Below are 14,977 nucleotides of genomic sequence, written 5' to 3' on the forward strand. Positions count from 1 at the left end.
AGGAGTCTGTGGAGACAAAGAACTTTGTCCTTGGAGGCAAAGAGGGGAATGTATGAGAGTATAGTTTTACCAACGCTCTTATATGGGTGTGAAGCGTGGGTGATGAATGTTGCAGCGAGGAGAAGGCTGGAGGCAGTGGAGATGTCATGTCTGAGGGCAATGTGTGGTGTGAATATAATGCAGAGAATTCGTAGTTTGGAAGTTAGGAGGAGGTGCGGGATTACCAAAACTGTTGTCCAGAGGGCTGAGGAAGGGTTGTTGAGGTGGTTCGGACATGTAGAGAGAATGGAGCGAAACAGAATGACTTCAAGAGTGTATCAGTCTATAGTGGAAGGAAGGCGGGGTAGGGGTCGGCCTAGGAAGGGTTGGAGGGAGGGGGTAAAGGAGGTTTTGTGTGCGAGGGGCTTGGACTTCCAGCAGGCATGCGTGAGCGTGTTTGATAGGAGTGAATGGAGACAAATGGTTTTTAATACTTGACGTGCTGTTGGAGTGTGAGCAAAGTAACATTTATGAAGGGATTCAGGGAAACCGGCAGGCCAGACTTGAGTCCTGGAGATGGGAAGTACAGTGCCTGCACTCTGAAGGAGGGGTGTTAATGTTGCAGTTTAAAAACTGTAGTGTAAAGCACCCTTCTGGCAAGACAGTGATGGAGTGAATGATGGTGAAAGTTTTTCTTTTTCGGGCCACCCTGCCTTGGTGGGAATCGGCCAGTGTGATAATAAAAAAAAAAAATAACTGTATTACAATAAGCTGCCCCTGTCCTAGATTTTTTGTCAGACATAGTTAAAGGATTTCATTAAAATCTGGTAGAAATAACAGAGTAGAACCCTCCTCCTGCCAGCTTGTCACCTCTTGCTCACCAATTTGCCTCTACCCCAACCCTCTCTTGACAGTATTCCTATTAGTTTGCCCATTCTCTCTTCCCTGTTCATCTGTGAAACTTTTCACAACTCTCCCACCCATTCACTAACCTGCCTGTTCCTTCACCACATTACCACCTCACTGCCAGCCCACCAACCCACTCACTCACTAGTTGCTCCCCCTCCTTACTCGCCTGCCCATTAAGTCGCCCACACTCTTGCTTTTCCACCCACCTCACTAACTCACAGTCCTGCCAGCCTGCCATCTCAACCACTCTTCTAACAAGTTTTGTTGTTAACTTGCCTACCCTGCTCATTTTCTTGCATACCCTCTTGTCTACTTTATAGCCTGCTGTTTCATCAGAGCTCCATCTTGTTTGAACAAAAGCCTGTCCTCTTATTACCTCTCCCTCTCCTCATTTCACCCTCTTATAAGCCTGCACTCTTGTCTGCTAACTAGCCAGCCTTCTTGCCATGATTCCTGCCCCATAACATGCTAATCTTTATTCCATTCTTTCCCCAGCCTGACCTTTCACATACTAGCTACTTATTTTGCCCATCAGCCATCTCACCCCTCATCTAGCCCATTCAACCATCATTTAGCCCTCTCACCAGCCCCTCTCGCCCACCAGCTAGTCAACCCACTTTCTAGGCCTCATGCAAACTAGCCCACTTACTGTATCACATGATCTCTCATTAGCCCTTTCACCTGCTTGCTACCAGCTGTCCCTCTTCCCCACTCATTAACCTTCTCAACCACTCACTGATAAGTCCTATACCCAGTCCCCCCTAGCTTACCACCCCTCTTGGTTCCTCAAGAAGGGGTGGTAGAATTCTTGCTCACTCTCAAGCCCACTCAGTCACTCATCTGCCTGTTCTCTCACCCACTAGCTACAATCTTTTAGCTTTCTCACCTACCTATTTGCAAAATGAACCTACTGCAGTGTAATGAACATATGAATCATGGATCAAATTAAAAACAGCACAATATAGATCAGTAAAATGCAAGGGCTCCTTATGTACTGTAGATTCAATTCTCAGCAGTCAGAATATAATCAATGAACAAAAAATACAGTACACAATAACTGGTAGGCAAAAATTCTTTCATAAGTAATCCAAAATAAATGGTAAAATCAACAAATAAATTTTGAAGGAAAAACAATAGTTGAAACATTTTAATCACAAGGGAAAAAAGAAAACCCTTATTACTAATGAACTCTGGAATGTGTACAGATAATGATATGTTGCTGCAGCCGTATTGATATGAAAAATAATATCATAACAAAGTCATGTACTGTACCAAGTTGATGCTCAGCTTGGGGGTTGAAAGTATTGTATTACAGATCACTGAATGTTCTAGCCTAGCATTATATTTTCCCTATTTTACTGTAATATTAAAAAGACAGTAAGAGATAACTTCAGTGTGTAAAACTTACTGAATACATCAGTTTCATCAACGATTTCTTCCTGAATAAGTTCTTCAATGACGTCTTCTAGGGTAACAAGGCCCAACACCTCATAGAAGGGGTCACAGTCGCCTTCATTGTTCACTTTATGAACAAAAGCCATATGACCCTTTGCACCTACAGGAAGAAAATCAACATTATTCCTGGAAATTCATGATTTAGGAAAAGATAAGTATAGGTTAGCCATCACTAATCTGGCAATCAGTAATCCGGTTCCATCAGTAATTCAGTACTAATTTTGGCAAGCATTTCAAATTTCTGGGGTTGCCACACCAACCTGCTGCTATTGTTTGGTGGCACTACTTGCTGCACAAGTCATTCCAATTTCTTTTTTTCCATTTATTGTAATAACCTGCTCACTTTTAGCCCTAGCCATGGTTCCAATAAATACATAAAAGAAATGCTTCTTATTGTGTAAAGCACAAACACCATACACTGTCCATAAAAGATAAAGTGGCTTTGAAGCCACTGTAGGTCGCCATGAGCTCATCTCACTCATATAAGCTGTGACTGGTAAATTTTGGCCTACATATGAGAGGATAAGTCTGTGTAGTAAGTGTGCACTATATAAAAAAAACCTGCAGCATGCAGTGCACGAGAAAAAAAATTGCGACCGTGTTTTCAGTGTAAAACTGACTTTGTGGTGTATTTTCGTATGGTTTTTATGGTTGTATTCTCATTTTTTGGTCTCATTTGATAGAATGGAAGATATATTACAGAAACATATATGATTTCGATTGGTTTCATAATGGAAAGTGCCTTGAAACTGAGCTCAAAGTAGCGGAAATGTTTGATTTTTGCTGATGTTCAAGAGTAAACAATACGTGTCCAACTGGCAAGTCTAATATGCAGTCATGAATGTGTTGACATTATTTATACAATTATTACAATAATGCAGTAGTCTACATAACAGTAAATCTTCTATTTTTTGTGTGAATAAAAATTTAAAATGAAAAGCAAGTGTAATATAAGAGGGGCCTGTAGCCGTGACTAATGAACAAAGAAAATGTTATTTTAGTGCCAGGAATGTCTGCAGTGTTTATTCTGGACACTTTTTGAAACTGACATCTCTTGAAATTTGTGTGAAATTGTTCTAAGTACCAATTTCTGACCACTTTATTGGGTAGTTGAAACAGGTAAATGGGCAGTTTGTTATACTCAATCGACAGAATAGAAGGAATACTAGCAAAATAGCTATGAGTCTGGTAGACTGGAACAATGGAATGGGCCAAAAATAGGGCGTAAAGTGGGTGAAATCACTGATGCGTAAATACTGCCATTAGGTTAAGTGTATTCTAACTTAACCACTCTGTAATCCAGCAAAATCACTAATCTGGCACCCTACAGGTCCCGATGGTGCCGGATTAGTGATGATCAACCTGTATGTTAAAGTACTATAGTGTACATGCCCTCACCCCTTTTTAAGGGGATTAAAGTAATCTTCATTGACTCAAACCTGATTACTTGCCAGTCCTCAGGTGTATGACCCCTGTAGATTTAGTGTTTCCTCATGAATATAATAAAAATATACAGTACATATCTTCCTAATATTTGCACTTACTGTATTATCAATTACAAAATATCTTGATAATTTAACAGACTTCATATTACTACTTTTCAAAAATAATTTTACACCTACACTTCTATATCCTCTTCACTTCTAGCATTACAGCTTGGCACATTTATTTTTCCATCCATCATTCCTCGTACATACATTCTGTAGATTAATCTAGCCGTAGCTCTCACACTGCAAACTTCTTGCATGAGCTAAATATACTGGATAAATAATTAACCAACAAACTGATAACAAAATGTAGGTGATACCTCATTCCATTATCAAGCTGATGCTTAACAATGATTCAGGACAGACCCAAACATTGTCTAAATTATATCTGTAATTTATTCCATCCATAGTAGTGTGACTTTTAGTCTTCATGTGAATGAAAAATGCATGACTCTACTATATGTTCAAGATGACAAGATATTACAATGCAATGTTCCTCCAAAAATTATACATGTATATCCTATTGTACATGACAAAAAAATCATATCCTACCTTCTTTGAATTCCTTAAACATGACATCCAGTGTTGTATCCACAAAAACAAAGTTGCATGGGTTTTGGTAGAACTGACTTAGTGTCTTCAGGGGTGTATTATCATCAGGGTCAATAAAGGCTAAGTCCTTAATGAACAAGACTGCTATTATATTTGTACGTTCCCCCTCATACACAGGCACACGTGAATAACCTAAAATGAAGAAAAACATATTAGTTTTCGGTAAAGGAAAAAGATCAGATGGATACAGTAGTTGTGTGTGGTATATATTTATGATCTAACAGAACAGTTTAGCTTCTAATGTTTAAATGTTTTACCCAAATTTCTACTAAAAAAAATTCAAATACAGTAATTAATGAATTCAAAACTACAGCTGAATGTAAATTCAATACAGTATCTCCTTTAACTCTTTTTATTTCACTAATAATATGACGTCTCATGTTGAATACAAGGTTGACTGTTTAAAAAAAGTTAACTGGAATGTGAAAAATGGTTGGTTAGTTAAATTTCTACTATTAATCCAACCTGGTTGTCCTTCAGTAGTACAAAACTAAGAAAAAAATTCACTATGAATTACACCAATATTAATGACAATTTTTTTACATGTTGCAATTGTATATAACCTGGAGTTCATAAAGTTCACCATTTGTTTGTTATATAATGTGTGACCTCAACAAAAGTTGAGAGATTTAATCAAAATTTAGTATTTACTCTACACATTCTGAGGCACATATATAGTATATACTAACCAATTTATTTACAATGTTTAATCTTTTCTTTCAAATGTTTTTTTAATCTAATAATTTTAAAGCATGGCCTTAAACTTGATTATCTTATCATTCAAAGCTACTATAAAATAGCAGAATTTGTTTCATTAAGCATTTCTTAACTATTACAAAATAATGGTGAGGGTTAGAAAGATCACAACCATTTAAGACCAAAAATAGATAAAGTGGAAGTATGACAGATCAGGAAGATTCCAAAATGCCTAATGAATTTTAAGAATATAGAGCATGTAGCAGGATATACTGTATGGGAATTGGAAGATACACTAATAATATGATAAGACTGCTAGGATTAAAACTTATTAAGATAAAACATAAGGATCTGTGTATTAGCCAGGTATACAGAGAAAGAGGAAGGCTACAAGTACATACAAATATCAATCAATTAAGATCTATCAGAGCAGTAAACAAAATAAAAACATTGCAATATATTAAAAAACAAAATCTATAAATAATGAAAAAAGTGAGGAAAAACCAGCCTGAAAATAAAAAAAAACTAAACTATTATAAAAAAAAAAAAGGCAGGAAAACATTACAAGCTACAGACAGATAATGACAAAGAAAATAATTTACCTTGCTGCATTATTTCATTAATGGTATTAAAATCGAGAATAGTGTCAATGCTGAGCATATATACATCGTCAAGTTTAGTCATAACCTCGCCAACTGTTTTCTTGTGCAGTTCCAGTGCACCACAGATAATGTTCTGTTCTTCTTGCTTCAGTTCATTGTGGTCATGTGTCACCTGCAAACAATGTATGAACATATTAATTTTCACAACACTCTTTACTGTATATAAGTATTTACTGAAAATATTTAGAACTGATATGAACAATAACACATTCAATATACTGTGGTACATAACAGAAAATTTACATTTGTGTTCAAGAAAATTTCTAAATCAAAATATACTCAATACTTTACCGTAATACAGTACAATGATAAATCATAGAAATTCTATTAATCGCTGAACCATGCGGGCAAATATGAGAGAGACCCAAGAATGATAAACAGAACGGTTAGTAAATTCTTCTCTAGAGAGTGCAAGTTAATGAATTTAGGTGCTCTAGAAATTATTCCAATTGCAGTATTTCATGGGAAGGAAATAAACTTGTGTACCTGGATAAAGGCAAGCACTCTACTCAGTGGCAACAGCAAGGGTGGGCTGAAGTCCTCATAATTCCCACTTCCCCACATAAAAATAATAAAAGTGTAGCCTCAAGGCAAGTACCCCTAGCTAACAGCCTTTTTGATCAGGCCTTGATCCACTGGGAAGCCTGGTTAACCCTTTGAGGGTTTCGGCCGTACTAGTACGGCTTACGACCCAGTGTTTTTGACGTACTAGTACGCCTAAATTCTAGCGCCCTCAAATCTAGTGGGAGAAAGCTGGTAGGCCTACATATGAAAGAATGGGTCTATGTGGTCAGTGTGCACAGGATAAAAAAAATCCTGCAGCACACAGTGCATAATGAGAAAAAAAAAACTGACCATTTTTTTGGAATAAAACAGCAACTTTGCACTGTATTTTCGTATGGTATTTATTGTTGTATTCTAGTTTTCGTGGTCTCATTTTATAGAATGGAAGACATATTACAGAAATTGAGATGATTTTGACTGGTTGTACAATGAAAAGTACCTTGAAATTGAGCTCAAAGTAGCAGAAATGTTTGATTTTTACCAAAGTTCAAAAGTAAACAAATCATGCCAAGCGTCCAATACACGTCAACTGGTGAGTCTAATATTCTTTTGCAAGTGTGCCAATATTATTTATACCATTTTTACACTAATGCAGTAGTCTGCATAACAGTAAATCTTCTATTTTTTGTGAGAATAAAAATTCAAAGTGGAAAGCAAAAGAATGTAAGAGGGGCCTTGAGACGTGACTAATGAACAAAGGAAATGTCATTTTAGTGCCAGGAATGTCTTTCTTGTTTATTCTGGACCCTATTCGGAAATTGGCATCTTTTGAAATTTGTGTGAAATTGGCAAAATTGCTAAATTCTGACCACTGTACTGGATAGTTGAAATTGGTAAATGGATGGTTTCTTGCACTCATTCGATAGAAAAAATGGAGTTCTAGCGAAATATTCATGTTTTTCGTCGACTAGTGCAGTGGAATTGGCCGAAAATGGGGCTCAAAGTGGGCAAAATCGCCGATGCATAAACATCGCTGAGACTGCTAACTTCGCAAGAGCATAATTCCGTAAGTTTTCCATCAAATTTCATAATTTTGGTGTCATTATGATCGGGAAAAGATTCTCTATCTTTTCATAAGACAAAATTATTTTTTTTTTTAAATTTGGCCGACCCTGAGAACGAGTCTCGGAGAGGGCCTGTCGACCCTCAAAGGGTTAAAGACCAGGCCATGGAGGCACTGACTCTAGGAAGCATCCTTTAGGTATTGTTCAGGTGTATATAAGTTGTATGTATTGTAAAATTTTAACTAATAAAGAATAAATTATAACAAAAAAACAATTACTGTTAAGTCCATAAGTAAGCCACCAATCTGGTACTGGATCTGCAAACATGAGTCAAACAAAAAGGATAAGAGTGCCCTATACTCCAGGTCATAGACATGGTAGTAAATTTCTGACATTAGTAAAGGCAAGTTCAGGACAAAGGTAAACAAGTGGAGGCCAAGTACACACACAAGACACTTCATGAAAATTGGCCTTTATGCATTTCTGCAAGTCTGAAATTCATGAAAACTTTAATATTTGTTACTTTTGGTTAGGCTAAATTAATGTACTTAACTTATATTTACATATAATTACCTCACAAGAATGAAATTAAAAAAAATATAGGCAACTTACGTCTGGCTGCGTGGGGTGTACATATAAATTTTTGACAATGCATTGGCACCCACCCCATAACAATTGTGGAGGAAGAGTTGAATAGCAGCCAAGAAGGTACCTGGAGTTTACCTGGAGAGAGTTCCGGGGGTCAACGCCCCCGCGGCCCGGTCTGTGACCAGGCCTCCTGGTGGATCAGAGCCTGATCAACCAGGCTGTTACTGCTGGCTGCACGCAAACCAACGTACGAGCCACAGCCCGGCTGGTCAGGAACCGACTTCAGGTGCTTGTCCAGTGCCAGCTTGAAGACTGCCAGGGGTCTGTTGGTAATCCCCCTTATGTATGCTGGGAGGCAGCTGAACAGTCTCGGGCCCCTGACACTTATTGTATGGTCTCTTAACGTGCTAGTGACACCCCTGCTTTTCATTGGGGGATGTTGCATCGTCTGCCAAGTCTTTTGCTTTCGTAGTGAGTGATTTTCGTGTGCAAGTTCGGTACTAGTCCCTCTAGGATTTTCCAGGTGTATATAATCATGTATCTCTCCTGCCTGCGTTCCAGGGAATACAGGTTTAGGAACCTCAAGCGCTCCCAGTAATTGAGGTGTTTTATCTCCGTTATGCGCGCCGTGAAGGTTCTCTGTACATTTTCTAGGTCAGCAATTTCACCTGCCTTGAAAGGTGCTGTTAGTGTGCAGCAATATTCCAGCCTAGATAGAACAAGTGACCTGAAGAGTGTCATCATGGGCTTGGCCTCCCTAGTTTTGAAGGTTCTCATTATCCATCCTGTCATTTTTCTACCAGATGCGATTGATACAATGTTATGGTCCTTGAAGGTGAGATCCTCCTACATGATCACTCCCAGGTCTTTGACGTTGGTGTTTCGCTCTATTTTGTGGCCAGAATTTGTTTTGTACTCTGATGAAGATTTAATTTCCTCGTGTTTACCATATCTGAGTAATTGAAATTTCTCATCGTTGAACTTCATATTGTTTTCTGCAGCCCACTGAAAGATTTGGTTGATGTCCGCCTGGAGCCTTGCAGTGTCTGCAATGGAAGACACTGTCATGCAGATTCGGGTGTCATCTGCAAAGGAAGACACTGTGCTGTGGCTGACATCCTTGTCTATGTCAGATATGAGGATGAGGAACAAGTTGGGAGCGAGTACTGTGCCTTGTGGAACAGAGCTTTTCACCGTAGCTGCCTCGGACTTTACTCTGTTGACTACTACTCTGTGTTCTGTTAGTGAGGAAATTATAGATCCATCGACCGACTTTTCCTGTTATTGCTTTAGCACGCATTTTGTGCGCTATTACGCCATGGTCACACTTGTCGAAGGCCTTTGCAAAGTCTGTATATATTACATCTGCATTCTTTTTGTCTTCTAGTGCATCTAGGACCTTGTCGTAGTGATCCAATAGTTGAGACAGACAGGAGCGACCTGTTCTAAACCAATGTTGCCCTGGGTTGTGTAACTGATGGGTTTCTAGATGGGTGGTGATCTTGCTTCTTAGGACCCTTTCAAAGATTTTTATGATATAGGATGTTAGTGCTATCGGTCTGTAGTTCTTTGCTGTTGCTTTACTGCCCCCCTTTGTGGAGTGGGGCTATGTCTGTTGTTTTTAGTAACTGTGGGACGACCCCCGTGTCCATGCTCCCTCTCCATAGGATGGTAAAAGCTCGTGATAGGGGCTTCTTGCAGTTCTTGATGAACACGGAGTTCCATGAGTCTGGCCCTGGGGCAGAGTGCATGGGCATGTCATTTATAGCCTGTTCGAAGTCATTTGGCATCAGGATAACATCGGATAGGCTTGTGTTAACCAAATTCTGTGGCTCTCCCATAAAAAATTAATTTTGATCTTCGACTCTCAGACTGGTTAGCGGCTTGCTAAAAACTGAGTCATATTGGGACTTGAGTAGCTCACTAATTTCCTTGCTGTCATCTGTGTAGTACCCATCTTGTTTAAGTAGGGGCCCAATACTGGACGTTGTTCTCGACTTTGATTTGGCAGAGGAGAAGAAATACTTCGGGTTTCTTTCGATTTCATTTATGGCTTTTAGCTCTTCCCGCGATTCCTGACTCCTATAAGATTCCTTTAGCTTAAGTTCGATGCTTGCTATTTCTCTGACCAGTGTCTCCCTACGATGAAGATTTTGTTCAGATTTTTAACCCCGGAGCGTTAGCCACCCAAGATAATTCAAGAAAGGCAGTGCGTCATCGAGTGACTGTTTATACTCACCTACCTATTTGTAATCGCCTATTTGTGGTTGCAGGGGTCAAGTCACAGCTCCTGGCCCTACCTCTTCACTGGTTGCTACTAGATCCATTCTCCTGGCTCCATGAGCTTTGCCGTATCTCTTCTTAAAACTATGTATAGGATGATCCTGCCTCCATTACACTCCAGATTGTTCTGCTTCCTGACAACTCTATGGCTGAAGGAATACTTCCTAACATCCCTGAGACTCATCTTAGTTTTCAACTTCCAGCTGTCCCCCTTGTTGCTGTCCCATCTCTGAAACATCCTGTCCCTATCCACCCTGTCAATTCCTCTCAATATTTTATGTCATTATCATGTCACCCCTATCCCTCCTGTCCTCCAGTGTCATCCGGAAAATTTCCCTTAACCTCTCCTCGTAGGACATACCCCTTAGCTCCAGGACTAGTCTTGCTGAAAACCTTTGTACTTTCTCTAATCTGATGACGTGCTTAACCCGATATGAGTTTCATAATGGTGCTGCATACTCCAATATGGGCCTGACATACACGGTGTACAGTCTTGAATGATTCCTTACTCAGGTGTCGAAATGCTATTCTTAGGTTTGCCAAGCACCACCTGCTGCAGCATGTGTGCTTCAGATGTGCTCAGTATTATACTCACCCCGAGATCCTTTTCCTTGAGTGAGGTTTGCAGTCTTTGGGCTCCTAGCTTGTACACTGTCTGCAGTCTTCATTCACCTTCTCCAGTCTTCATGACTTTGCAGTTGGTGGAGTTAAACTTCAGGAGCCAATTGTTGGACCAGGCTTGCAGAATGTCCAGATCCCTTTGTAGTCCCACCTGATCCTCATCCACTTGAATTCTTTGCATTAGCTTCACATTGTCTGCAAACAGGGACACCTTTGAATGTATCCCTGAATGTATCATCAGCCCTAGGACTGACCCTTGTGGAGCTCTGTTCGTCACAATCACTCACTTTGATACCTTGTCACATACCATCACTCATTTCCTTCCTATCATGTATTCTCTGATCCAATGCAATGCCTTTCCTGTTATTCCTGCCTGGTCTTCTAGCTTTTGAACTAAACTTTGTGCGAACCTGTATTGAAGGCCTTCTTGCAGTCCAGGAAAATGCAGTCTACCCACCCCTTCCCCCCCCCTCTCACTCTCTCTCTCTCTCCTTACTTCTGTCACCTTGTCGTAAAACTCTAGTAGGTTTGTGACACAGCATTTCCCTTCCCTGAAACTGTGTTAGTTATCGTTTATAAATTAATTCTATTCTAGGTGCTCCACCACTCTTCTCCTGATAAGCTTCTCCATGACTTTGCATACTATGCATGTCAATGACACTGGTCTGTAGTTTAATGCCATCTGCCTGTCTCTCTTCTTAAAAATTGGGATTATATTTGCTGTCTTCCATACCTCAGGTAGTTGCCCTGTTTTGGTAGATGTGTTGAAGATTGTTGTTAGTGGCACACACAGTGCCTCTGCTTTCAATGCTATATTATTCTCATATTGCTGCTGGGCCTCCCTCCTTATTCATGTGTATTCATTTATGGTTCTCCAGCTAATCTTCTTATTTTCTTGGGTCCTTTGTCTTCTATACTTTTCCCATTCTCTAGTGCACTTAGTTGTGGCCTCTCTACACCTTTGGGTGATTATTATTATTATAATCAAGGGGGAAGCGCTAAACCCGGAGGATTATACAGACCTTTGGGTGAACCAAGGGCTCGTTTTGGTCTTCCTACTGTTTCTGTTTGCCCTTGGGTATGAACCTCTCCTCTGCCTCCTTGCATTCCTTGGTCAGGTACTTCATTTCATTTACTGTTTTTCCGACCAGTTCTCTCTCCCACTGTACTTCACGCAGGAAATTCCTCATGCCTGTGTAGTCCCCTCTTTTGTACTTTGGATTCTCCACTGATAACTCTACAATGTATTCGAAACTCAGGACCACGTGATCACTAGCTCCGAGGGGCCTTTCACATGTGATGTCCTCAATGTGAGGTCTTTTCATTGTGACCCTTCAATCTTGTCCCCCAGGATGCAACCCCACACCAGTCAACTAACACCCGGGTACCTACTTGCTTGCTAGGTGAACGGGAACAGCAGATGTAAGGAAACACGCCCAATGTTTCTACCCATGCCGGGGATCAAACCATGGGCACTCAATGTGTGTGAAGCAAGAGTGCTGCCTACCAGGTCACGGGCCACCGTGTTCTGGTTAACTGAAAATTCACTTGCAGTTTCGTTAAGCTGGTCCACGCTGCTGTGCTCGCAAAAGACAACCCTTATTCAGGTCAAATATCACTTATTTATTTTATAATGGTTCCACCGAGCATGTAGTTGATATTGGCACACATTTTTTTTGATAAACTGTGAAAGTGTTATGGGTCACCTGTTGGACATATTGAACGTAAAGCTGCAATGATAACTACATACACAGAGGAACAGAGCTGGGAGGGAAGGAAGAAGAGATGGAAGGGAAGGAAGAAGAGCTGAAGGGAATGAAAGGAGCGCTGGATGGGAAGGAAGGAGGGCTGGAAAGTGAGCTAGAGAGAGGAGAGAGCATAGTCTAACAGCTTCACTTTCACAAGGACGTGTATCACTGGTTACAATACTTTCTAAAGTCACCTTCTACGGCATTTATCATCCCATTTGAACCATGTACCTTCACCCGTTCATCTATTATAACTTTCTACAACACAAGTATCTACTTCACTGGCACTATCTGGTAGTGTCTTCCACTACTCTGTGTACTTTTCAACAGGACAATTAATGGTGAAGAGGTCCTGGTCTAAGGCACTGTAGCTACCACCTTCCCATGGGTTTATTGCTTCCCCGTGAATATAAACCAATGCTGAAAATTTCAAAATCTAATAATTCCACTAGTCTAAATACAATGATAAGCCAGAACTTTCCTACATCCTCTTTTAATTCTTAATTTATGCACTTGGAAAACATTTATGAGAGTTGCCTTGATTATAAATGTTTTTCCCTTACGTATATTTTATTTTTTATGTCTTTCTTACAGATGTACACTTCAGTTTATCAGTCCTCAATATATATCATTTACAAGAATGTAGATTCAGTAATTTAAAAAAAAATCTAATACTTCGCTGTCTCCCAAAGCATTAATATTCAGTCTTAATTTTTGCCTGTTCAGTTATATTATTATTACAGGGGAGCGGTAAACAACCCTTTGAAGGTTAGGTAAAAGGACACAAGTGCAACTAATGTGACATTTTATTGTGGCAACGTTTCGCTCTCCAGGAGCTTTGTCAAGCTGTTATGTAACTGCTCAATAACAAAGGTCCTGGAGAGCGAAACGTTGCCACAGTAAAATGTCACATTAGTTGCACTTATGTCCTTTTACCAAACATATTGTGAGTAATTTTACCAACATTATTACAACCCTTTGAATGTAACACATTGTTTAGAAGAGACAATTTAAAACACATTTAAGTGGATCAAAGTATGAACACAATGTGAACCAAAATTAACCCTAACATAGATATTCTGTAACACGAGTAAGATAAATAATATAAACAATCTCCATAACGTCATTAACTTTAAAGTAATATAAAATTCACACAATCTGGAAGGGATTCATATGGTCAGGAGAGTAAAATTAAGACGAGGTTAATATGATCATTAACCTTTATAGGTTAACGTGATTAAAGGTCGTTGTTACCCTGTCAACTGCAGTGGTGTATACTCACTGATGTATGTATATACACGAAGATTATTATAGTTCTGTGTATATACACAAATTAGTATAACTATGTGTATATACACGAAGATTTTTATAGCTAAGCATATTACACAAAGATTAGTATAATAATAAACATAATAATAATAACAATAATAATAAATCTTTTTTACTACAAATACATGTACAAGGTATACAGTCCCAGCTGACATCAATAACATACTATATAGAAAACGGCTTGTTATGCTGAACATTTCGGGAATATTAGGTCAGTGTCCCAGGATGCGACCCACACCAGTCGGCTAACACACTGGTATCCATTTTACGGATGGGTGAACATAGACAACAAGTGTACGGAACACGTCCAATGTTTCTACCCTTCGCCGGGAATCGAACCCGGACCCTCACCGTGTGAAACGAGAGATTTTGCCACCATGCCACGGGGCACTGTACACAAATAACCCGCACATAAAAGACAGAAGCTTACGACGACGTTTCGGTCCGACTTGGACCATTGACAAAGTATTGTGCCTTTTTGTTATTTATTTATTCACGGGGTACTGCTCAGTGTGTGTGTATATATATATATATATATATATATAGTATATATATAGTATATATATATATATATATATATATATATAGTAGGTAGTAGGTTGGTAGACAGCAACCACCCAGGGAAGTACTACCGTCCTGCCAGATGACTGTGAAACAAAAACCTGTATGAGAGAGTAATTGTGGTAGGGGACTTGAATGCTAAAGTAGGAGAAACTTTTAGAGAGGGTGTGGTAGGTAAGTTTGGGGTGCCAGGTGTAAATGATAATGGGAGCCCTTTGATTGAACTTTGTATAGAAAGGGGTTTAGTTATAGGTAATACATATTTTAAGAAAAAGAGGATAAATAAGTATACACGATATGATGTAGGGCGAAATGACAGTAGTTTGTTGGATTATGTATTGGTAGATAAAAGACTGTTGAGTAGACTTCAGGATGTACATGTTTATAGAGGGGCCACAGATATATCAGATCACTTTCTAGTTGTAGCTACACTGAGAGTGAAAGGTAGATGGGATACAAGGAGAATAGAAGCATCAGGG

At 39.4% G+C, this 14,977-nt stretch overlaps 1 protein-coding gene across 2 annotated transcripts in view; it reads right to left on the reverse strand.

Annotated features, from left to right (window-relative positions):
- The window catches only part of uex (metal transporter uex), a 428,924-nt gene that overhangs the window by 69,601 nt on the left and 344,346 nt on the right, over positions 1-14,977 (reverse strand). For both annotated transcript variants that reach the window (XM_070094153.1, XM_070094154.1), the window contains exons 6-8: positions 5,741-5,912; positions 4,383-4,574; positions 2,297-2,443 (exon numbers count right to left, since the gene is read on the reverse strand). In XM_070094153.1, coding sequence (XP_069950254.1) covers positions 2,297-2,443; positions 4,383-4,574; positions 5,741-5,912 — 511 coding nt within the window. The remainder of the gene's footprint in view (positions 1-2,296; positions 2,444-4,382; positions 4,575-5,740; positions 5,913-14,977) is intronic.

This window comes from Cherax quadricarinatus, chromosome 44, assembly GCF_038502225.1.
Source record: "Cherax quadricarinatus isolate ZL_2023a chromosome 44, ASM3850222v1, whole genome shotgun sequence".
NCBI lineage: Eukaryota > Metazoa > Arthropoda > Malacostraca > Decapoda > Parastacidae > Cherax > Cherax quadricarinatus.